This window comes from Phyllopteryx taeniolatus, chromosome 20 (assembly GCF_024500385.1).
Source record: "Phyllopteryx taeniolatus isolate TA_2022b chromosome 20, UOR_Ptae_1.2, whole genome shotgun sequence".
Taxonomy (NCBI): Eukaryota; Metazoa; Chordata; class Actinopteri; order Syngnathiformes; family Syngnathidae; genus Phyllopteryx; species Phyllopteryx taeniolatus.
In genome coordinates this window covers 9,054,674-9,079,256 of record NC_084521.1, presented here as the reverse complement: position 1 = coordinate 9,079,256, position 24,583 = coordinate 9,054,674, and the positions used below count along the sequence as shown (strand labels likewise).

General features: G+C 40.9%; 1 protein-coding gene and 1 long non-coding RNA gene across 6 annotated transcripts in view; one reads left to right on the top strand and one right to left on the bottom strand.

The window, feature by feature from the left end:
• sspo (SCO-spondin) overlaps positions 1-24,583 on the top strand; it is a 79,484-nt gene that overhangs the window by 5,578 nt on the left and 49,323 nt on the right. For all 4 annotated transcript variants that reach the window (XM_061758115.1, XM_061758114.1, XM_061758116.1 and 1 more), the window contains 37 exons: positions 370-452; positions 843-1,013; positions 1,120-1,343; positions 1,493-1,595; positions 2,060-2,218; positions 2,313-2,398; positions 2,492-2,617; positions 2,821-2,977; positions 3,976-4,228; positions 4,305-4,446; positions 4,816-4,960; positions 5,616-5,788; positions 6,124-6,342; positions 7,113-7,278; positions 7,676-7,946; positions 11,587-11,791; positions 13,234-13,328; positions 13,742-13,998; positions 14,555-14,689; positions 15,136-15,338; positions 15,503-15,630; positions 16,138-16,247; positions 16,342-16,491; positions 16,775-16,868; positions 16,959-17,168; positions 17,699-17,904; positions 18,039-18,153; positions 18,506-18,627; positions 18,954-19,124; positions 21,006-21,239; positions 21,311-21,433; positions 21,514-21,611; positions 23,095-23,326; positions 23,422-23,574; positions 23,867-24,004; positions 24,100-24,282; positions 24,386-24,539. In XM_061758115.1, coding sequence (XP_061614099.1) covers positions 370-452; positions 843-1,013; positions 1,120-1,343; positions 1,493-1,595; positions 2,060-2,218; positions 2,313-2,398; positions 2,492-2,617; positions 2,821-2,977; positions 3,976-4,228; positions 4,305-4,446; positions 4,816-4,960; positions 5,616-5,788; positions 6,124-6,342; positions 7,113-7,278; positions 7,676-7,946; positions 11,587-11,791; positions 13,234-13,328; positions 13,742-13,998; positions 14,555-14,689; positions 15,136-15,338; positions 15,503-15,630; positions 16,138-16,247; positions 16,342-16,491; positions 16,775-16,868; positions 16,959-17,168; positions 17,699-17,904; positions 18,039-18,153; positions 18,506-18,627; positions 18,954-19,124; positions 21,006-21,239; positions 21,311-21,433; positions 21,514-21,611; positions 23,095-23,326; positions 23,422-23,574; positions 23,867-24,004; positions 24,100-24,282; positions 24,386-24,539 — 5,994 coding nt within the window. The remainder of the gene's footprint in view (positions 1-369; positions 453-842; positions 1,014-1,119; positions 1,344-1,492; positions 1,596-2,059; positions 2,219-2,312; positions 2,399-2,491; positions 2,618-2,820; positions 2,978-3,975; positions 4,229-4,304; positions 4,447-4,815; positions 4,961-5,615; positions 5,789-6,123; positions 6,343-7,112; positions 7,279-7,675; positions 7,947-11,586; positions 11,792-13,233; positions 13,329-13,741; positions 13,999-14,554; positions 14,690-15,135; positions 15,339-15,502; positions 15,631-16,137; positions 16,248-16,341; positions 16,492-16,774; positions 16,869-16,958; positions 17,169-17,698; positions 17,905-18,038; positions 18,154-18,505; positions 18,628-18,953; positions 19,125-21,005; positions 21,240-21,310; positions 21,434-21,513; positions 21,612-23,094; positions 23,327-23,421; positions 23,575-23,866; positions 24,005-24,099; positions 24,283-24,385; positions 24,540-24,583) is intronic.
• On the bottom strand, positions 5,434-12,582 carry LOC133470134 (uncharacterized). 2 transcript variants are annotated; one of them, XR_009785876.1, is made up of 4 exons: positions 12,251-12,582; positions 11,573-12,141; positions 7,744-7,883; positions 5,434-5,737 (listed from the first exon to the last, which is right to left on the bottom strand). It is a non-coding gene; the product is annotated as an uncharacterized LOC133470134 (long non-coding RNA). The 2 variants fall into 2 exon arrangements; XR_009785875.1 differs by lacking the exon at positions 5,434-5,737 and having other exon boundaries at positions 7,003-7,883.

Here is a 24,583-nt window from a genome sequence, read left to right as displayed (position 1 = left end):
TATCCGTTCGGGAAATTGTTATTGGTTTAAACAATCGTTTTCACGTTTGGGTCAAGAGTTTAGTTTAATAAACCCTCGTGAAATTAAATTTTTCTCAACATATTATTTTTTTTTGCAGGAAAGCTTCGGTGCTTCAGAAATGATTAATTTTTCTTTTTCATATTTCTTCTAGGTTGCTGTAACTTTTGCAATCTGCTACATGCAAGCCTCACATTTTCAGTTTAGTTCAGTTCAGTGTTTAGTTCAGTTTATTTATTTTATTTTTATTTTTTGCCTGGAGCTATACGTTGACCAGGGTTCCAACTGATATGTGACATCCAGTTCTATCATTGGTGTAATCGAATCACCTAACATTTGCGCTCACTTCAGACTGCCAGTGATGGAAAGCCAAATGTTAAACAAGACCGTGAGAGCATGCTGTGAAGGTTGGAGTGGACCACGGTGCTCAGATGGTAAGAGTAGTCTACTGATATATAACTCAAAAATACATTTGTACAATAAAATACAATGAATAAATAAATGTATGACCTTTACTTGTGTGCCAAACATTTAATGGATTGCTTAACACTTAAAACAATGTGATGACAGTATTAACATGTTTAAGCATGACAAAAGAAGAGCATTTTACCCTCTAAAATACATATCCAAATTCAAATCTGTCTGGAACAATTGGGTGACTCTTGACTTATCTTTGCAATGTAGTACCAATACCGAGAGCGGTACTACAGTATGTTGGTGAAAATGCCAAGTTCTGCCATGTGTCTTTTTTATTTTATGTATTTGATGTAGTGTTTTGACCCTCATCCTTTACTAACTACAGCTGTTTTTCAACTTTGTCTCAGGTGTAGGAGTGTATGGCCAGTGTTACTCCACATGGAGCTGTGTGGAGTTCCCTGGAGTCCATAACAACTCTCTAATGCTGATGGAGCAGTGCTGCAGCAGCCAGTGGGGATTAAGTTGGAGAAATGCCTCCGACCAGACCTGCTTGTCCTGCACTTACACTCTCCTGCCAGGTCCAAATATATGAACGCACATGCACATATTGGCACAAATGTTCATTTTACTACCCTTCCAGCTGTTTAACTTATGACTTGCTTGTATTCTTTCGCACAACTCCAGACGCCCAGTTTTCCCCGCTAGTACGTGGGGGTCTTCTCGGTAGCGTCAGGGCACCTCAAGCCTCAGCCACCTGCATGTCCTGGGGTGGGTCCCACTATCGCACTTTTGACAAGAAGCACTTCCACTTCCAGGGAAGCTGCACTTACCTGCTGGCCTCATCCACTGATGGGACCTGGGCAGTGTATATTAGTACCGACTGTATTGGCGGAAGAGACTGCAGTAAGGTATGACAGGTTTCTGCTACACCAGGAATACTATTAATATGAAATATTTGCAGATATTTATCAAGCCTACTGCACTGTGGAATTAATTAAATTTGACATTTGCTGTAGTTCTTGTACAGGTCAATGTGTAAAGGGTTATTTTTTTTCAGGCTCTGAGGATGATGATGGGCCTAGATTTGGTTACAATTCACCACAGGAATTTAACCCTCAACAACTTCCATGTTCCAAATGGAGAACCCCTCTTTCAAAATGGTATTCTTTCGCTCAACCTCACATTTACAAAAATAATACGTTTATTTGTCCCAGGATTTTCAACATGCATTCTAACAATATGATGAGGTGAATCAAAAGTTTTGTCATGGTTTATGTCACTTAATCCTCACATTTACTACTAGAACATTTAAACTTGCCAAAATATTTCACATGCTGTTTCAAGTCAATTTCAACAATTGAGATCAGGTCAATAATTTGTTAAAAATAACAGACCCATGTGGGGAAAGACCAACAGTATACATTTGTGAAAATATATGAAATGGACTGAATTTTGACATTGGAGGTTTCTGCCTGACAGTTGAAATCCACATTCACACCTATGGGCAATTTAGAGTCTTCATTTAACCTGCATATTTTGGGATGTGGGAGGAAGCTGGTGTACCCAGAGAAAATGAAGCCTCGTTTAAAACATATTGCAGTCATTTATTTCTCATCATTTGTAGGAGTGAGTGTCCATTGGCTTGGAGATTTTGTGTTTGTGGAGAGTGGGCTTGGGGTAAGGGTGAAGTTCAACCTGGTCAACACTTTCCACCTGACAGTAACGTCTGAGCATCTGGGAGCCACTCGGGGGCTTTGTGGAATCTACAACCACAACCCAAATGGTGAGAGAGGCAAAACTCAGACAAAACTTTGACAAAAAGGGATGATATTGGATTTTCCAATGGCTGTGTAATCAGTTTATTTTCTCTGTTGCAGATGATTTCACCACAATGGGAGGAATTGTGTCCCAGTACGCTGCTAGCTTTGGCAACTCATGGAAAGTTCCTGACCAGCAGAATGAAGTACTACAACACATATATAAATTGACTGTAGCAGTATCGCTCTCCTTGCTGTTTGCTTCAAGTTCTCTAATTGCACCCGCATACTTCTGAAAGGGCTGCAGTGATGCTGCGGAGCTCGGACACAGTTGTGACGTCACAGGAGATGCTTCCTTACGCAGGCAAGCAGAGTCCGTGTGTCATCGACTCCTAGAAAGCCCCTTCTTGCAGTGCCACTCCCGCGTGAGTGTACACACATGATACAGCACCACTGATTGTCACATGGCATTTTGCCATTGACGGATCATACTGTATATTAAATCAAATATCAGATTTATTTTGGCATTGGGTCACTTGTACACCATATACTGCAAATTCTACCATACAGATAAACATCTGGTCCAAGGTTTGCAGTGCAGTGTTAGTGTTTGTCTCGTGTTTTACAGTTGGACCCAGCAGCGTACCTAGATACATGCCTGTATCTTTTCTGTAGCTTGCCACCCAAGGAGAGGGAAGCAGCAGTATGTGACACACTGGCAAGCTATGCCCGAGAGTGTGCCCAGCAACATGTCATCATAATTTGGAGGAGAGGCACCCTATGTGGTAATAGAATTAAAATAATTACTAGGCTACTAACACTTCTACAGACACAATAATTTTGGAAATGAAATTTGTTCTTCACTTTTTTCAAATATTACGAACAGTTTTTTTCACCAAATCCCCTCTTAACATAAATCGAGCAATAGTTGTATAACTTAAATATTTGCATAATATTCACAATTTTCCATGATTTCTGATTTCAAATTATTAAATTTATGTATGTCTAACATTCAATTGCAGGGGCTAATTGTGTATATGTAATAATATGATGTGACCATACATTTATATGGTTTAAACAGTAGCTGTCTGAGGTAAACCATAACAACGATGTGGCACCACAAAAATGAGTCTGACACCCGTTTTAGCACGACTTTGCAAAAAAAAAAATCAAATGAGGATTAAAAAAAAATCAAACAAGGATATAAAAGGAGCATTTTATTTTTGTTTCAAGTGATTTAGCCCTATTAGAAACTTATTACCCCGATTTTTGACCTGCTAGAAGTAACACATGCTTTAAACGAGATGTTCTAGATTGCTTTTTGTAAAAGTACATTTGACCATGTAGTGGGAAAATAACAGTAAAAGAAAAATACCCGTGCAAAAAAAAATAAACAAAAAAAATTGGGGGCATAAAATAAAATAATAATAGGAAAATAATCAGGTGTATGAATGTATAGAGTACATGCTAAAATTTTAAGCACCTTGATTTAGTCCCCAATTTTTTTTTAGCTAAAATATAGAAGTTGACTGGTAACGTAACAGACATGTACCCACTCTTTCGGACAATCAGCGTGGGATTGATTTATGCTTGGTGACTACAGGTGTGAATGTGAGTGTGAATAGCTTTCTGTCTATGTGTCCTGTGATTGATTGAAGACCAAAGCGGTAGCAGTAGAAAAAGGATGGATGTGTAAATTATCTTAAATTTTTAATCTTGTTCTCGATCACACTGCTTTGAAAAAAAATCTCTCATTGTCTCCCGATCATATGCATCTCCCCAGCTCGTGTCTGTCCTAGAGGGCAAGTCTTTTCAGACTGTGTGTCCTCATGTCCCCCAAGCTGTGCATCCCCTCAGACCTCAGGGCCAGCTGCATCAGTGGGTCAGTGCCGGGAGGAGTGTGTTGGGGGGTGCGAGTGTGTTCCAGGACTCTATCTTCACCAGGGACACTGTCTGAAAAGAGATGACTGCCCCTGTTTCCATCGCAGACATGCATACCAATCAGGAGACAAGATACAGCAGAGATGTAACACCTGGTGAAGTGAAAGTCTTTTGGCGTTTCTATTCATCTTTTTGTGCCTCTTTTTGACTTTTTCCATATTCCTAATATAGCGTTTGCAGAGAGGGTCAGTGGCAATGTACTGGGGAGAAATGCGCTGCCCAGTGCAGCCTGATGGGAGCGTTCCATGTCACCACCTTTGACAAAAAGAGATACTCATTGCAAGGAGGAGATTGTCCTTTTACCACAGTGGAAGTAAGAGAATTACATTCCCTGGACAAAACTGGGTACACCCACACAAATAGATGAGAGTCAATACAAAAGATGCATAATTGTAAATGCAATAGACCAATTCACAATGTATGTAAAGAATAGGTGCCAGGATACTTCCAGGTGGCAGAATGTGGATGATAACTGCCCACCTAAAAAAATCCATCGGGCAACTGTAGAGAAAAAGCTTTGTTGGTGATCTGAAACTGAAGCAATGACAAAAAAATGTCATGTTTGTGGTTCCGCTGCACCAGTCCCTCAATGATTATTTCAACTTTGTCTGAATTTTTCCCAGTGAGCATGCATTTTTCCTTCAGTTGTCCACGTCTTTTAAATGCGTCAATGTGTTTTCAGGACTACGTCGACCGAAAGCTAGTAGTAACCGTGCGCTCTGGCGAGTGCACAGCAGGGGGAGGAGGAGGCGGTGCAACAGGCCTAGGTTGTCTAATAGAGATGACAGTCACAGCACTTCGCACCACGGTCACCATCACAGACACTGGTGAGTTTAATTAAACATTGAAAGGACAGAAATGTTTAAAAAAAATTAAACCCACAAAAATTCACTACTTGACTACTTTATATTTTAACTGTTATAATGTATGAGAACATTTAACCCCAGTTTATGGTGAGGGATACGTTCCAGATCAACTCGCGATAGGTGATAGAGAGACGATATAAAAATAAATGTGTTAATAGTTTTACCCCTCCTATACACAAATTAAAAAAACAGTTAAACCTATTACAACACGCTTTGTTAAGTATTCCTTAGCGCCTGTTCTCAGTCTCTCGCTACATACAGTATAACATTACTTTGAGGAAAGGAGAAGAAGACTTGCACACAGTTCTCTAAATCAGAGGCGATGCATGCTTGCTTTAAGCTGTTTATTTTTCACTTCCAGTTTGTGTTCACTGTAAAACTGACACATAAAACAAAAGAGAATTAAATGTCTATTTAAACACCTAAATGCTCAACCAAACCATATACTGTCATTTCATGTAGCGAGAGTCCCCTAGCTTAATGCTAACATGAAATGGGAAACACCATACACAGGCTAATAGAAATGATCAGTAATTCTAAACATTCACACAGTTTAGAAACATACAAACAGAGGACAAAACAAATTTCAAATTCTCTTCTGCATTGTTTATTCCAGGTACAGTGACGTTGAACGGCCAGAGGGAACTGTTGCCTGTGGTGACCGGAGACCTGGTAGTGTGGAGGGCGTCGTCTGCCTTTCTCCTAATCCAGACTTTTGGAGCTCAGCTTCTGTGGCATCTAGATGGACCCCTCATCATCATTACCTTGCAGCCTCATTTCACAAACAAGGTGGCCTTCACGTGTGACTTTCACTGTCCTTAGTGGAATTATACCAACATTGTTGAATATGCACGTACAGCCGTCTTTAGTCTTGAAATTTATTAACAGGTAATGGAACGTAAGGATCAAGTAGGGTCAGATCTAGCACAGGGCACTTAGTTGAGAAATCTACTTTTTGTCAGACACTAGCGGTTCAACTACAAAATGACGTTTATTAATAAACTCATCATCCTTATAAAACTATTTTTGGAGTATTTTTCATAGTGGTTGCCTTTCTGTCTTTTTCCAGTGCTTGCATAGGTTTTCAGACTGATGCTTTATAATGTGTATATTTTGTCTTCTAGGTGCGCGGCCTTTGTGGAACACTGACCTGGAACCAGCATGATGATTTTATGACCCCAGAAGGAGATGTGGAGAGTAGCGTGTCATCCTTTGCTACCAAATTCACCACAGAACATTGTACTCTATCTGGAGGAGCCCCTCCAGACCCCTGCACTACTTACACGCAGAGGGGACACTATGCTGACACTGTGTGCGCCATCATCCACAGCACCGTATTCCAGGTTAGTTTGCAATGTTATGTGGGTCATTCTGGAATTGAGGACAATTTAGGCAACAACATTAAAAAAAAAAAAAAAAAAAAATTATTATATATATATATATATATATATATATATATATTTTTTTTTTTATTTATTATTATTGCAGGAAAAACAGGGTTCACGAACAAACTTAGCTATACAATAAGAAGCACTTTGATTTTAATGTATTTTTGATTATATAAGTAATATGGTTACTGTAATTTAAGTGACACACTCCATTATGATAAATAAATAAAATATCTACCCATGGTAAGAGTGATAAGCTTGATGAGATTGCCACAATTTTGTTTTTTAGGTTTTAGTAACATTGTTGTGTGTACTTGTATGTTTATGTTTATACATCTGTGCATAATTACTACTATTTAAAATATGTCTGTAATAGAGTTCAAGACATAATATAATATCCGAAAAATTGATTTAATACTTTTATTTTATCTTTTATATTTGATACTGTATGTAAGTTGGTCATCAAGAGGGAGGGACAAGAGAAAAGAGCCATTTTTGGGCTTGCCCAAGAGCTATTTTATATTTTAAATAATATTTTGAAATCACTTTTACTACAGCTACAGTTACATTTTATCTCAGGTCAACTGTATTTTGTACATGGATTATTTGAAATTTCTTAGAGGGAGCGGGGGACAGAAAATGTGCTCCCATTCTGTAATGACCAATGCGCTGTATGCCTGCTTCTCTGTAGTTCACAGAAAGTGCCACTCATTCTGCTCCTTTAGGCATGTCATGATGTAGTGGAGAGGGAGCCCTATTTTCGCCTCTGTCAGTCAGAGGTGTGCAGCTGTGCACCCCAGAAGGCCTGTCATTGCACAGTGCTCACTGCCTATGCCAGACATTGTGCTCAGGAGGGTATCGCTGTCCACTGGCGTAACCATACTTTCTGCTGTAAGTATAGAACAACAAGTAGACTACTGATAGAAATTATAATTACCTCTGAAAACTTCTATTGCTAAGTCATAAGGTCAAATGATGAAATTAAGTGAGGGCCTACTCGGATCATAAGTGGGTTGAAAATTTCATAAACATTTTGATATTTCCCGTCAGGCCCATCCGCTGGAGAACCAGATAATATTTTTTTAATCAGCCTTTTGGGGCCTTCACACCGCTCTTGTTTTGCTTGGCTTTCACTGCGGGGTAGGGCACAGGAAGGAGCTTGGCTCAAGCTTGCCATTTATGTCGCTGGTTGATAAGCGACCAAACAGGTTTTGACCTTGAAGTAGACTGCAGCTTTATATTTCAACTCGGTCATGCCAATGATTAACAGATGTATCTATCTCCCCAGCGGTCCAATGTTCTGGGGGTCAAGTGTATCAGGAGTGTGGTCGAGCGTGCGGCCGCAAGTGTTCAGACCTGCAGCACGGCTGGAGCTGTAATGGTGACGACGATGACGGTAGTGGTGGTGGTGGTGGGCTGTGTGTTCCAGGTTGCCAATGTCCTGCAGGTCTTGTACAGGACTACCAAGGCCAATGTGTGCCCACTACTATGTGTCCCTGTGTGCAAGGAGACAAGACATATCTACCTGGGGATATTGTTCAGAACAGCTGTAAGACATGGTATGTTGAAAGAAAAAATACAAAACTGTTTAGCAAGCACATTGGTATTTTTTATTGATATTGTGACAGTAATTGAGAAATGACCTGGGCAATTCCGCTGTTCGGCTAACAATGTAATCTCCGGTTTAACCAATGGTACAGAGGCTATCTTTTACTGCACAGCATAAAAATAACTCTTAAATGTCTACCTCTGTCCCACTTTAGTTGCGATAAATAATCAATAAGTAAGCCATTGTTCACACCACCTAAGTCTCCTGCCAGGTCGCCATCATAAATGACATTCTGTTCTCACTTACCTTACCTAGATATACAACCCCAATTTCAATGAAGTTGGGACACTGTGTTAAACATAAATAAAAACAATACAATGATTTGAAAATCATGTTCAACCTATATTTAATTGAATACACTACAAAGACAAGATATTTAATGTTCAAACTGATAAACTTGATTGTGTTTAGCAAATAATCATTAACTTAGAATTTTATGGTTGCAACACATTCCAAAAAAGCTGGGACATTGTCATGTTTACCACTGTGTTACATCACTTTTTCTTTTAACAACATTCAATAAACGTTTGGGAACTGAGGACACTAATTGTTGAAGCTCTGTAGGTGGAATTCTTTCCCATTCTTGCTTGATGTACAGCTTCAGCTGTTCAACAGTCCGGGCTCTCCATTGTCGTATTTTACGCTTCATAATGCGCCACACATTTTCAATGGGAGACAGGTCTGGACTGCAGGCAGGTCAGTCTAGTACCCGCACTCTTTTACTACGAAGCCACACGGTTGTAACACGTGCAGAATGTGGTTTGGCATTGTCTTGCTGAAATAAGCAGGGGCGTCCATGAAAAAGACGTTGCTTGGATGGCAGCATATGTTTCTCCAAAACCTGTATGTACCTTTCAACATTAATGGTGCTTTTGAACTTTGAGTCCATAACAGTCTGGATGGTTATTTTCCTCTTTGGCCTGGAGGACACGACGTCACACAATTTCCAAAATGAATTTGAAATGTGGACTCATCGGACCACAGAACACTTTTCCACTTTTCACCAGTCCATCTTAGATGAGCTCGGACCCAGAGAAGCTGGCGGTGTTTCTGGGTGTTGTTGATAAATGGCGTTTGCTTTACATAGTAGAGTTTCAAGTTGCACTTACGGATGTAGTGCCGAACTGTATTTACTGACATTGGTTTTCTGAAGTGTTCCTGGTGATATCCTTTACACATTGATGTCGGTTTTTGATGCAGTGCCGCCTGAGGGATCGAAGGTCACGGGCATTCAATATTGGTTTTCGGCCTTCTCGCTTACATGCAGTGATTTCTCCAGATTCTCTGAACCTTTTGATGATCTTATGAACCGTAGATGATGAAATCCCTAAATTCCTTGCAATTGTACGTTGAGGAACATTGTCCTTAAACTGTTCGACTATTTTCTCACGCACTTGTTCACCCAATCTTGGCTTGTGAATGACTGAGCAATTCAGGGAAGCTCCTTTTATACCCAATCATGGCACCCACCTGTTCCCAATTAGCCTGTTCACCGGTGGGATGTTCCAAACAAGTGTTTGATAAGCATTTCTCAACTTTCTCAGTCTTTTTTGCCACCTGTCCCAGCTTTTTTTGGAACGTGTTGCAGCCATAAAATTCTAAGTTAATGATTATTTGCTAAAAACAAAGTTGATCACTTTGTACATTAAATATCTTGTCTTTGTAGTGTATTCAATTCAATATAGGTTGAACAACATTTGCAAATCATTGTAGTCAGTATTCATTGTATTTATCTTTAACACAACGTCCCAACGGCGCCCGACTGGTTAGCACATCTGCCTCACAGTTCTGAGGACCGAGGTTCAAATCCCGACCCAGTCTGTGTGGAGTTTGCATGTTCTCCCCGTGCTTGCGTGGGTTTCCTCCGGGCACTCTGGTTTCCTCCCACATCCCAAACACATGGTAGGTTGATTGAATACTCTAAATTTCCCTTAGGTGCGAATGTGTGCATTAATGGTTGTTTGTTCCTGTGTGCCCTGTAATTGGTTGGCGACTAGTTAAGGGTGTACCCCACCTCTCGCCCGAAGATTGCTGGGATAGGCTCCAGCACGCCCGTGACCCTAGTGAGGATAAGCGGAACGGAAGCTGAATGAATGACATCCCAACTTCATTGGAATCGGGGTCGTAAATACTGGTTAAATAAATAAATAAAACAGTTTAGCACAATTGATTCTTAGCTTGCATAACCTAATAACACTGCTTGTTGAGGCCGAAAACAATTCCCTAAAAACCCAAATAAAAGCAAAACGTGCAGAGCAAATCCTTTGATTTCCGCTTAACTGAGCTCTAGTCAGGTATGTGGAGGATTTGTTTGATATTGTTGTTGTGGGCTGGAATCCTCGCATCGCCGAACCCTTTTTTTTTTTTTTTTTTTTTTTTTTTAAATAAATGGGGGAGGGGGTAACAGCACATTTTTTAAGTTATTAAACATTGTATCATAGAAACTCTCACGCTATTTTCAACACGTTAACAATTTGTAAAAAAAAAAAAAAAAAAGGAAAGAAAAATATGTAATTGACCACATCCTGACACAGGAGGTTTCTCCCCAGCAGCAACAATATGCTGACTGTTGTGCACAATGGTAGTTTATTGTTCTAGAATAAAGTCACAAAAGGCCAAGTAAAAATCAAAACACAATCATGTTTTGTAATGCTAAAATGTATTTATTGAATGGGGAAATATTGCTGTATAAGGAACAATTCTCTTCTCTTTCAACTTTTTTGCAAAAGTGTTTTGGTGTAGAATATTTTCCAACTCAATAATTAGGATTATGTTGCCTGTGTTAACTTTCACAGCATTGAAATACAGGTACAGTACTAATATAATAGTTTAGTATTTTCAAGGACAGACCGAGCCGTACTGCAAATAGAGAAAATCTGCCAGTAATTGACATCACCCTTAAAATGGTTTTCAATTGTCGATAGGTGCCACAAGATACATGAAGCTCCTCAACTCTCTTCAACATAGTTCCTGGGCACCAACATGCCACAAAATGGTGGCAAAGCATTATATGAAGCTCCACTTCAACATAGTTCCTTGACACAATACTGTACTTAGTTTTTCAGTGAATAACAGAGGATAGGTTAAAAATAAAAATATGCGAAAGCCAAACCACAAATATGTGGTTCATATTAATAACTTTCTTTGCTGACTGGGACAAGTTATTCAGTATTTCATTTCAAGTTAAGATTAAGTTCCTTGTCCTATAAAGGGAAAGAAAAAGCCTTAACTGTATTACTATACTGGGTAATTGCATTTTTATTTATAATGGAATGATTGTATGAGTGCAAGATCCATTCCTCCATTTTCTGTACCAACAATCTATAAAGCATGAGGAGACATTCTTCAAGGCATAGTGTCTGGTGGTGCAAGAGCTCTGATGAAATCACTCTATGTTCCTGTTTCTTTAACAGGATAGGTTGATTTCATTGCGTCGCTTCACCACATAACGGCTGTGATGATCACTCTTAAAGTTAGGAGTCGCAGAAATACATACTGTGATAATTACAATGGTGTCTGTAATGAAATTCCAACTGTAACACGATTAACTATACTATACTGCATCTGGCCCCTTACCTTTTCATCTGCAGTGTGTGTGAGGAGGGGCGCTTTAACTGCACACAGGGTCCCTGTGAAGAGGTCAACAAGTGCCCTGGTTCTCTTATCTATGCTCCTCGTTCCTGCCTCCTCACATGCTCCAGTTTGGACCCGCCAAGTCAGCAGCAAGGTTCCGGCCTCCTGAGTTGCAGAGAGCCCCTATCTGGCTGTGTGTGCCCGCATGGAACTGTACTGCTTGTAGGTGAAAACTCGACTTTTGAACATGAAAGAATGTCAAAAAAAACCAAACAAACAAAACAAAAATCAATTAAAAAAAAAAAAAAAGGCTTCGGCATTTTTTTGGCTTTAATTTTGGTGGAGGTGATACCTTGTAACTGCTAAAGCAAGATAGAAATGAAGTGGAAAAACATGGTTTAGCAGGTTTAATTTTTTACGCTACAAAAACTAATTGTAACAAAAAATATTGTCATAGTTAAGTGATATTTATTGCCTTTTAGGCTTTGTTTGGCTTTAATATTGGTGGAGTTTATAGTATAATAGTAACAGCTAAATCAAAACTAATGTCAGAGTAGCAGGAGTGCTGGAGTCTGAAAAAAAAGGCAAAACAGAAATTTAATAAAATCAAAACACTAAATCATCAAAGTCTAGAAAAAAGCAAGGTTCAAAGTAAGCAAGAAACTCAGGGAAGAAACTCACCATACAAAGGAAATATAACTTGGCTAGATTAACACACCTAACAGCAACATCAATAAACAGACACAGACTGCAAGAAACCAGGGAATGAAATACAAGCTAACTGATGAGACAACGAGGCACACCTGGAGAAGATGAAGCTGGAGGGAGCTGATTGGTTAGCACAAGAAACAGGGCTAACGAGAACATGTGGAAATGCAAACCTAATGAGCAAGGCAAGCCATGAATGTGGGACACAGGAAAACAAGACAAAACATGAAACAAAACTAAATATAATCTTAAAAACACAGACCATGACAACTAATGCAAGCAAGCAAGCTAAAAAATGTAGCATTTGCTGTGTTACAGTTAGTGCTAACAAGAAATAGCAGTAGTGTGACAGATAATTTTTTTTTATGGATTTGTCCCTCTACTTTCACCTTTCAAAAAAAAAAAAAAAAGCATGTCGTGTCACGATTGTTATTTTAGAGGTGTTTCATTTGTTGTATTTTTTTTTAAACAAAAAAAGTTTAAAAAGTACACCTTTTGATATGGTAATGTGAAGAGTTTTAGAGCTAGATTTTTTAATTTGTTTTTAATATTTAAAAATCATGACAAAAGATACTGTGTTTATGTTGATGTGTTTTTTTTTCCCATCCCCCATTTTTGTGTTACTCCGAGGGTGGTATGCATGCAGATCTCACTTGCTGTAAGGGGCCATCGGGGACATATTTGAGACGATAACCTTTCACACACAATACTGAAACACCCACGCAAGTGAAGTGCTCTTACACACTACTGTAATATGTTCTCAAACATGATACTGAAAATGTTCTCATATAACATACTAAAAGGCTTACACACATTATATTAAAATGCTCATATAAAAGAATGAAATAAAAGTGTCAGGAGTGTGTGTGAGAATAATTCAGTAGTGTGTGTGAAAGCGTTTTATTTGCGTGTGTGTGAGACATTTTTAATTTCTGTGAATTATGACTTTCCTGCAGGGCGATCAATGTGTCGTGGCTGCCGAGTGCCCGTGTCGCCATAATGGCCGCCTGTACTACAACAATGAGACCATCACTAAAGACTGCAACACTTGGTACTTATACATGGTATCATTGAATCAAGTCCTTGGAACATTTACTTTTCAACCAGTGCTGGGCACCTTACTTCCAATTGCTCGAAACTGCCATTTCAATTTATTACTTGATATGTTAATAATCAATCATCATCAATTGTGATCATTGACTGAAAAAAAACCCCACCAATACCGCTCCAGTCAGCTCGAACAGGAAGGCGTGACTTTAAGAGTAATGCAATCCACAACTGAGTGGAATAATATGTGCTGAATACATTGGTGAAATCTGGCTGGACACTTTTTTTAGATTCTGAAAAAGTACCCACGTCTCGTCACGCTATTGTTAAAATGCTATTTAAAAAAAAAACTAGATTGTATTACTAACTCCTTCCATAAATATTTGTTGTCTCATCTATACTTGATTACATTTGCAGTGTGTGTAAGGAGCGCCACTGGCACTGCAGCCAGTCGGCCTGCGCTGGGTTGTGTGTGGCTACCGGAGATCCCCATTACGTGACGTTCGATGGCCGCTACTTCTCTTTCCTGGGCGACTGCCAGTATGTGCTGGCGAGGGAGACCGGTGGTTTGTTCAGCGTCACAGCGGAGAATGTTCCCTGCGGGAGCACCGGGGTCACCTGTACCAAGTCCGTTACCCTCATCTTGGGGAACACCATCATACACCTGCTGAGAGGTAAGTAATCTTATTCGTGAGACAATCTTGTGTTTTAAATTATTAAATGATTACATTTTATTAAATTATTTAATTAAATTTGACCCATTGTGACATTTCAAGGCAATACAAATAAATGTCATTGTTTTACCTTAAAGTTTGATGACATTTCCTAAAAAATGACCCAAATGCACAAGAATAAAAATATTTTAAACCCGTGTCTACGAAATAGATTTTAGATTTACCAGTGTGTGTTAAATCAAGGAAAATGGTGAGAATGGTGGGAATTTCGAAATGGTGTTTTTTACATAGTAAGAGTGGCAACATTGTTCAAGCGGGGGCTTGAAACAGTCTTGAAAACTGTCTGTGTTTCCTCCACATGTTTTTGAAGGGTCAAGGGGGGGAAAGTAAAACAGTATCAGAATAATGACAACCACATGCTAAACATAAGGAGTGTCTTGACAGTTGAGCATTATTATGAGGATGTTCTTGGCCTGGGTCAAAATTGACCTGGAACTTGCTCTGTGTGCTGTTAAATGATCAGTATTGAAGGTTTTAAATAATCTCTGTAATTTAGGTAAAGCAGTGACGGTTAATGGGATGCCGGTTACTCTACCCAAGACCTACAGTGGGAGTGGTCTGACTTTGGAAAGAGTGGGCATGTTTGTGTCACTTTCCTCCAGACTTGGGGTCACTCTGCTGTGGGATGGAGGTAGGGACTCACACGCAAAGTCAGGAACCTTAAAGATTCAGTATATTTTGACTATAATCTCTAGATTTCAGCATGGCTTGCCATGAATGGATTAGATGGAGCTTTATTTGATTTGCTTTTCCACTGTGGGGCCTGTAGCCTGGATGACGATAGCTGTGTCAACAATGTCTCATATGCCTTAATCGTTGCCCCCCTCGCTCCTTGCTGCTTGATGCTTCATGCGTGACCCTGAAGTCGATTTCACGCCACCATATTATTGAGGATCTGGACTGTCTAAAATGCACACAAGGAGCGAGCATCGAGGAGGCTCCACTGAGGAGCTATTTTTGAACACTGACATTCTTTGTTTCCGCATGTATTTCTATACATTCATACAAACCCATTGTTTTCGTAAGATATGCAGGTTCCGTAAATGCAAGCTGTCATTCAGTGCGTGTTGCTTGCAGGGATGCGTGTGTACGTGCGCCTGGCCGCACACTTGAGAGGAAACGTCGGAGGCCTGTGCGGCAACTTTGATGGAGACACGGAGAACGACTTCACCACACGACAGGGCATAGTGGAGTCCACTGCTGAGCTATTTGGGAATTCTTGGAAGGTCAGCCCATCCTGTCCAGATGTAGCAGACCAAGATCTGCGAGACCCCTGCACTGTGAGTTAACTCATGCACTTCACATCATCTCAATCACACTCACATCAGCTGTGAATGATTGTTCGTCTGGCAACCAGTCCAGCTGGGTTTGACCTTAGCTCACCCATGAGCCTGGACAGAAAAATACTCAGGTTATCTTACATTAAACACATTTTCTCACGCAGGTCAACTTGCACAGAGCGCCGTGGGCCAGGAAAAAATGTGGCATTTTGACTCAGGAGCTCTTCTCTCCTTGCCACCTTGAGGTGCCTTTCCAGCAGTATTATGACTGGTGTGTCTTTGATGCTTGTGGGTGAGTAACAACACTCGTTTTTACATGTATCTTAACTGGTTTTGCCCACGTGTAGTATATTGGGCTGGTTTTCTTCAGAGGATGAGATCTGTGTGTGTTTGTTTGTAAGTGGCAGTAGTTTACAGTTAGTACCTTTTATTAACCTGCATTTTCTGAAAGGTATTACAAAGATATCCCCATTTTATGAGGGTGAGGAGCCATTCAGTGATGACTGAGAAAAAAAAGATATCATATATAATGGGGGAAAATTACAGTCATGTGTGAATTTGTGATCTTTTCATGTATCATGCTTTTTTATGTTGGGATTTTGTTTCCCCCTTTTAATGAAATCTTGTTTTTAATACTGTAGATATTTCTCAGCCTCTGTAAAAAGTATGTCTGTTTGCCTTGTATGTGATTGGTGCTTGATTGGTAAACTTACCTTGCCTCAGTCACTTTGCTGGCAACAGCAAATGTGCAACCTCGGTGGAGTTCTGTGTTCTGAGTTTTCATTCTTTTGGCTTTCAGCTGTGACTCTGGTGGTGACTGTGAGTGCTTGTGCACAGCCATCGCCACCTATGCAGAGGAGTGTAACCGCCGAGGGATCTACATTCGCTGGAGGTCCCAGGAGCTCTGCCGTATGTCACCCGCACAATTGTACTATTTAAAAATGTATGTATGTTCCGGGAGACTGTTACAATAGTTCCCTCTCTGGTCCTCTTTTTGCTGAAGCTTTGCAGTGTGAAACTGGACTTGTTTACGACCCATGTGGTCCAGCTTGCTCCCCTTCATGCCCCAATGCGCAGCAGAGTCCACACTCCCAGTGTGACGTCCTCTCCTGTGTGGAGGGCTGCTTCTGCCCTGCTGGAACTGTTCAATATGGTAAGATTGATGGAACAAGGACAAACACATTCTTTCGTCAAATCTACGTTACTTGTAAGGGTCTACTAAACGACTGAGTATTAAATTGAAACATAGTAAATTATAATTGCAATGAAAAGCAACTTTCAGACTGATTAGATGTCAAATGAAGTTCACTTGTAAAGATTATAGTGCATTTTAGGTTCAAAAGCCCAATATCCGTAACTTTTCGTGAGTGGTGTCAATACAGTAAATAGTAAACATTTGACGGGAGGACATTAATAATCTGTTTTTCATTCTGTAGGTGACAGCTGCGCAGTTCCTACCCAGTGTCCATGTGAGTGGGAGGGCTCCATGTTTCCTTCTGGAACTACAATCACTCAACACTGCCAGAACTGGTCAGTCAATGTAAAAACGGTTAAAAGAAATACACACTCAAAATGTGTTTTATCACACTCATTGGCCTTTCTCTGCTTATATTCCTTCAGTTCTTGCGAAGATGGTGTGTGGCAATGTGATGGCGTGTCTTGCCCCCCTCCTGCACCAACCTGTCTGGAATCCGAGTTTTCCTGCGCAAGTGGGCGCTGCATCCCCTCCCAATGGGTGTGCGACAATGAAGATGACTGTGGTGATGGCTCTGATGAGATTTGTCCATTCACCTGCTCACCGGAACATTTCCGCTGTACCAGCGCGCCGAGGTATGCCCTCACTCACTTTGGCATGGTACAGACATACAGGTTGGCATTTTTATTGTTTCAACAGATTTTTAAATGGTAAGACCCACCGCAGGACAACAACAACAAAAAATCACCATGTGTGTTGTTACCCAGTGTACAGTGTAGTGAACGAGCCTTGCCGTGGATAAAAGGTTTATAATTGTCGATAAAGGTGGAGAGCCTCCGTGTCTGGCCTGGTAACATGTCGGTATCCTTCTGGTGGAACTATAGAAGATGGCTAGATATAGTGAAGTCTGGGCAGGCCAGTTCCCTGTGACCCGGACCCAGATAAGTTGAAGAAAATGGATCAAATAGGGCCACTCTGAGAAGGAAAATGTCATAGAAACAACAAAAAACAACTTTTCCAAGCACCTCCGTAAACTAAAGTAAATAGTAATAGTCAGTGTTTTGGGACATCAACACCATTCTCTGTACGAGCACTTAAGCATTTGTGACTGTTCCTGAGAAAGAACCACACGGACTGAAATGGCATCTTTTGTTGGGTTTGTCAGTGGACCATGTCTGAACCTGGCTTTGCGTTGTGATGGCCACCCAGACTGTGCTGACCAATCGGATGAGGAGTTCTGTGGACCCGCCACTCCAGTGCCCCTGTGCCCACCGGGGGAGTTTCAGTGCAGCAATGGGAAATGTCTCTCAGCCAGCCGTGTATGTGATGGACGGCTGGACTGTGGCTTTGCTGATGGTTCTGATGAGCAAGGTATTCCAACTGGCATATTGACCAACAATTACCAGAATTTAGAGGGCCTTTAAATGCCATTTCAAGTCGTCCAACTTTTATTTCAATCTAGTCCAACTTTTATTGACTGCGAAAAATTGTGTTTCCCGGCCCAGATTGTGGTGTGGTGTGCGATGAAGGGGAGTTCCTTTGTGCTGGAGGACGATGTATTCTCTACCTTCATCGATGTGATGGCCATGATGACTGCGGAGATCTCAGCGATGAAAGGGGGTATGTTTGAAAATCTGCTGATCGTTCATTTATTTTAAATCTCATGTGTTGTCAAAATGATATCATGTTTCTTAAAGTGCTCTCTCTAGTACATTTTTATTAATGTACAGTGTGTCTGACTAACTGTTCAAACCATCAGGTAAGAAAAGACTAGTGTAAGGAGCTAAATTGTCAATTTTTATTTATTTATTTATTTTTATTTACAACAATGTCAATAGGCCCTTGCCATGGTATTGCCATCAGTGTTTGGGTCCTATATACTTGTATTTGTCGAATAGATTCAAAGGTTTTAAAATTTAAATATTTAGTTTTGTTTCGAAATAATAGTTGTCACCTTTTTGCTCGTTTCTAGGTGTGTCTGTGCACAAACTGAATTTCAGTGCCCTGGGGACCAGTGTCTCCCTGCAGAGAAAGTTTGTGATGGTCATAGAGATTGCCCATCTGGAACAGATGAAGCTGTCTGTCCAATCAGAGGTAAAATGATAATACCTTAATGTTTTTCTATATACTTCATAGTGTGTAAATCTGACGTATGGAATGTATTCCTGAAACAGGCAGAAAGAGGAGTGAGGGGCCGTGTGTCACTGCCTTTTCGTTGTGTGTGCGTGAAAGCTTTTCAGGACTGTGTGAGAGCATTTCAGTAGTGTGTGAGAATGTTTCAGTTGTGTGTGTGTGTGAGTGAGAGCCTTATCATTTGCCAATGTGAGAGTGTTTCAAAAGTGGGCTTGAGAGGTAATATTGAATTATGTCCCTGACGGCCCGTCATACAGAAGTGTTTTTTTTTGTTTTGTTTGTTACAGTGACATGTGGCCCCGACCAGTTTGCCTGTAGTGACGGCACATGTGTTGCCATTACAACGCTGTGCGATGGAACACGAGATTGCCCGGCTGGAGAGGACGAAAAACGAACCAACTGCTACTCTTTCATAACCCCACTACCTTCACCTGTGACCCCGACTGAGCCTCCCTCAGGTAGTGTTACGCTAGGAGAGAGAAACAAGAAATGGTGTGTAAACACATCTGGTTGATGATCGAACAAAGTAAAAAAAAAAGACTATTTCATTCTGTCGGGTTCATGGATGGATGGTTTGTCTCCCAACATTCTGACTTTAGTTTCATAAGACTTTTGTGATGACTTTTGTAATTTTCCTAATATAATGATAGGCAGCATGGGGTTATAATAGTTTGCATGTCTACCTCACAGTTCTCTGGCTTCCTTCCACATTCCAAAAACATGTATGCTACGTTAATTGAAGTCTCTTATAGGGATTGTGGATGCTGCACATCGATGGTTTTGTTTCCCCTCATGAAACTGGATCAAGACTCAGAGGTCGTTATTAAACAACATGGGACAGATTTGATTTCTGAGTCAACACACACTGGGGCTCAAAACATAGTGTGTCTGAAAAGCGATTTGCAATTCTGACATTCAACTCTCCCTCGATTCCATTTTATCCCCCCCCCCCTCCTGGGAATCACCACAGCATTTTTTCATCTCGTTTTACATTCATCCCAGAGCCTGAATCCACTGCAATAGAGTGCATAAAAAGGTAAACCATCTCATATCCCCTGACTGTTCCATTTTCATTCGGGGAGAATTCAACCAAGACGATGAAACACGGATTTTAGCAATACAGTATCTCACCGTCACTGCCAGTATGTTATGAATCAGTTTCAGCTGCATAGAATTTAGCTGTACCCCGCCTCCCCCCCCCCCCCCCGAAGATAGTTGGGATAGGCTCCAGCAGCCCTCAACCCTAGTGAGGATAAGCGGTAAAGAAAATGGATGCATGGATGGATAGAATTTAGCTGCGCTTGCCCCTCCATTCTGCCGCAATAACCAAAAAACATCAAGCCGTGGACCAAAGACAACTTTACAACTTGACCTGGTTGCTTCAAATCAAGTCTTCTTGTAGACAAAGTGTCCTGTTACATTTCCCTCTGTGTGGAAAACCTCATTTCAACCCCAAAACTATTTGCAGCTTACAGCTGCTCTGTGTGCCTTGAATTCCCCTCCCCCCCCCCCCCCCACATCTTTTTTTCCAATTTAATTTAAGTGAATTAAGGACAATTATATTTACAATAACATTATTATTGTGACGTTTCTATGTTGTTTTGTGTTTAGGCCAACGCCATTTCTAATAATTCTAAGCATTGCTTTGGCTCCTTGTGGCATATTGGTGCCAAGGAACTATGTTGAGGTGATCTGACAAGTTCATTTGTAGTGCTTTGCTGCCGTATTGTTAGTTCTGTAGGCAATTACAGTATAATCAGTTATCAGTTACTTGTGGATTTTCACTATTCGTGGCAGGGCTTGGTCCCTATCCCCCGCTATTTGCAGGGGAACACTGTATTACAAATTTAAAAACTTCCATGGGATAAATGGGAATTAAAAGGTATCTTATTCAATTAAATATAAAAATAAACACTTTGTGTCGTCAAAAGCAGACATGCATGCAATGCCACATGCGAGGTTAGAGTACCTTCATTACTCAGAATCATTTTCCTTCTTCACTCATGCAGTGGCATATCTAAATCGTTCTCGTCCCTCATATTTTGGCTCCCAAGTTGGGGGACTCCGAAGTAAAGGTACCACTGTACTTACATGAAGTTCTAGTAATTTTAGTTGGATTTATGCTAAAATCTATTTTCTCCAACTATATTTAAGTGCCCTATTAAGAGTCAACCTTTCATTTTGTATTCCTCTTTTTTTTCTCTTTTATTCCCAAAATTTCTTGTCAATCCCATGGAAAGTTTCCGACTTTTAAAGTTCCCGTAATTTTGCAATCCGAGACGCACTTCATGTTTGTCACTCATCATACAATAACAAATGTTTTCTCAAACTCTCCCCAGCTTGTTGGTCTTATGAGTTTGCCTGTGCCACCGGTGGACAGTGTGTCCCCCAAACTTGGCACTGTGATGGCGAGTCCGACTGTTTGGACGGTAGTGATGAGCAGCAGTGTCCTTCACTCTGTGGTCCTGGCCAGGTGCCCTGCCTCAGTGGTGACCAGTGTGTGCATTACCAGCAACTTTGCAACGGCAACCCAGACTGCAGAGATACCTCGGATGAGAGTGTAGAGAACTGTGGTAAGTCCAACATGAGACAAATGTCATCTGGCTGCAGAGGTTGACTCAGAACAATTCTGTTTGTCTTCTAGGTTCTGCCCGGATCCCTCCCTGTCCAGGCAGCTTCTCGTGTGATAATCGCACCTGTGTGAACATGTCAAAAGTGTGCAACGGTATCCCAGACTGTCCCCGGGGTGATGACGAGCTTGTGTGCGGTGGGTTGTCTCGAGATACTGTGGGTATTGTCGGAGAAGTGTGGTAAAAGACTGAGCTCTGTAAACTGTCATGTGTTCAGGTAAACAAGTCTCACCAGCGCCCTCTGGCAGTCCAAATACCACCTTCTCCTGTCCAGAATTCACCTGCCTGGATGGATCCTGTATCAATTTCAACATGGTAGGTTTAAGTGTCTTTTTTTCTCTCTATTTATGTAAAAAAAAAACACAGCCGAATTTATGTGAACATGCAACATCTTCAGATATAGAAAAATACCACCAAAAAAAGAAATAAAATAAAAAATATACTAGAAAAGGAAAATACTAAATGAATTGCACCAAATATCTGGGAGCCTGTCTCTATTACAATTCTGAGGTTGTGTTTTTTTTAATCTCAGCTCAACATGTCATGCATGCATTGTCATGCATGTTAATTGAAAACTCTATAAACTCTCCACATATGAATGTGTTGAATCTGTTGAATCATAACATATTATACAGCAGGGATGTCAAACTCATGTTCATCGCGGGCCACATTGTTGTTATGGTTTCCGAGAGGACTGTTGTGACTGTGAAACTCAGATACCAGTATAATCATCATATTGTAACGCATACAACACAACACCCCTACATTTCATTGTCATTATATACTGTATTGTTTTACCAATAAATTTAATTTAAAATCAAAGGTCAAAATTATGACAACAGAATATTAAAGTATATAGCTACTGTTAGATTTGTAGGATTAGTGTTAAGAAGGGATTTGGTAAAATATCTGTTAAAAGTGAAAGAAATGTGATTTAGGTACAGGTTTTCTAGCAAAATTCAAACAAAAAATTGTGTTTAGCAAGAAACCTGAAGTAGACGCACTTTATTTGCTTCAGCGGGCCATAAAAATGTATAAGGTGACGCTCTGGGTCTGGACTTTGGGCCTTGAATGCGACACCTTTGCTGTAAAGAGTTGGCTTACATTCAAGGATTCAAGAAGTTTAATTGTCATACCAGCACACATTTACACATAATATGGCACAAAATTCAACACCTGAGGTCCTAGATTAGCCCAATAAGTCTCAAGACTTGTGGAATATAAATCAAATAAGAAAAGAAGATAAAACAATGACAAAAAAAGATACATGTAATTATTTGCAGTGGTGAATGTGTGCAAAGGTGCAAATGCATCAATGACATGGACGCAGGAGAAATACAAATGCAATCAGCTTGAATCGTACATAATATGTACATGATATGTGCATGGTCCTTTGTACTTGTGAAAGACGAAAGTGTTCACCGTGCAGGGATGACTAGTCATGGGGGCATGGGCGAGGGCTGATGTCGGGGCTACAGAACACTGCGCGGGTTTAACAGTCTATCGGCTTCCGGAAACCTGGTGGTCCCGCACCAGATGCTTATAAGCCTCCTGCCTGTGGGCAGAGGATGGAAGAGAGGGTGTGTGGGGTGGGTTAAGTTTTTGGTGATCCATATAAGCCATTTAATGATTTTACTGGTGTTTAAAAAAAACATCAATCATAATAAACTTTTTTTTACAGAGCTAAACATCTGTTTACTCATGAATGCAGTGCATTTGTACATGCATGTGTATAGGAAACCATCACAAACAGTACATGAAATGCAATGACCTAACTCCTTATTACCTTACTATGCAGATGTGCAACATTGTAGCAGATTGCCCAGACGCCTCATTAGCACCACTCGGAGGTCCCACAGATGAGCAAGGTTGTCGAAGCTGGAGCTCCTGGAGTTCTTGGAGCCCCTGCAGCACCACCTGCGGTACAGGCTCCATGAGCAGGCATCGATCTTGCCCTTCAGGAGACATTTTGCATCACTGTCGGGGTCAGGATGTCCAGAAGCAGCAATGCTTCAACACCACTTGCCCTGGTATGGACGTAGAGTTACTTTTTCAGAATATGTTCAAAGGTTGTGAAAGCATAAATATTCTGGAAATAAAAGTTGTCTCTATCTGTCTTAACCAGTGGACGGCCAGTGGCTTCCATGGGTGAACTGGTCAGACTGTTCAAGTGAGTGTGGAGGAGTGCAAATCCGACACAGAGACTGCATCCTGCCTCAAAACGGAGGTCGAGACTGCTTCCAGCTCCCAGGAACATCTAACCTGAGCTTGGAAATTAGTAAGATCCAGCCATTCATTTTCTATGGTGCTGCTGTGAATTTTGCTGTTCAGCTTCTTGTTAGAGAACAACAAGTTATGCAAAAAGTATTGAAACATTGAGCACTTGGATATGTCAAATCAAAATTTTAGAGAAGGTCAAAAAGTAAGTTTGCCTGGAAAGGTAATTTTAGGTCCATCCTGAAATTTCACCCGAAAGCCCAATATCACTAACTTTTTGTGAGTAGTGTAGCTACCGAAATAACGATGCAGCAAACACTGAACTTGACGTCGTCTGCTTGGCTCCATTTCAGAGCCTTGTTCTGAGGATGGCTGTTCCAACACCAGCTGTCCGACAGGCCTGGTGAGACACAGCTGTTCCCCCTGCCCAGAGTCTTGTGCCCACATCAGCAGCAGGACCACCTGTGATCCCACAACACCCTGCTTCTCAGGTCACTCCAAGGAGGCACCCTGGATCCACTTGGAGATATCTTCTTCTTAATAATCTATATTTTTCCATGTTGCTTATTGTAATGTATTCTCCCAGGTTGCTGGTGTCCAGAGGGTCAGGTAATGAGCCACACACAGCAGTGTGTGTCGCCAGAGGAGTGTGTGTGTGAGCTAGCAGGTGTGCGCTACAGGCCAGGTCAGCAGATGAAGGTGGACTGCGAGATTTGCGTTTGTGAGAGAGGAAGACCTCAGAGATGTCAACCAAACCCGGACTGCGCGGGTCGGTCTTAAAATGTGTTCTTTCGTTTTTTTCCCATGTTCAACATAAACCTCATAATTCATCATTATAACCCCGTTTTCTTTTTTTGGACCCAATCACTCAGTAGTACATTGCGTCTGGTCGTCATGGTCTGGGTGGGGGGAGTGTTTGGGGCCGTGCGGTGTCCAGAGTGTCCAGTGGTCATTCCGGAGCCCAAACAACCCCACCAACCATGGAGATGGGAAAACCTGCAGAGGGATCTATCGGAAAGCACGTCGGTGTGTAGCCTTGTCCTTATTCCTACTATTTTAACCGATTTTTT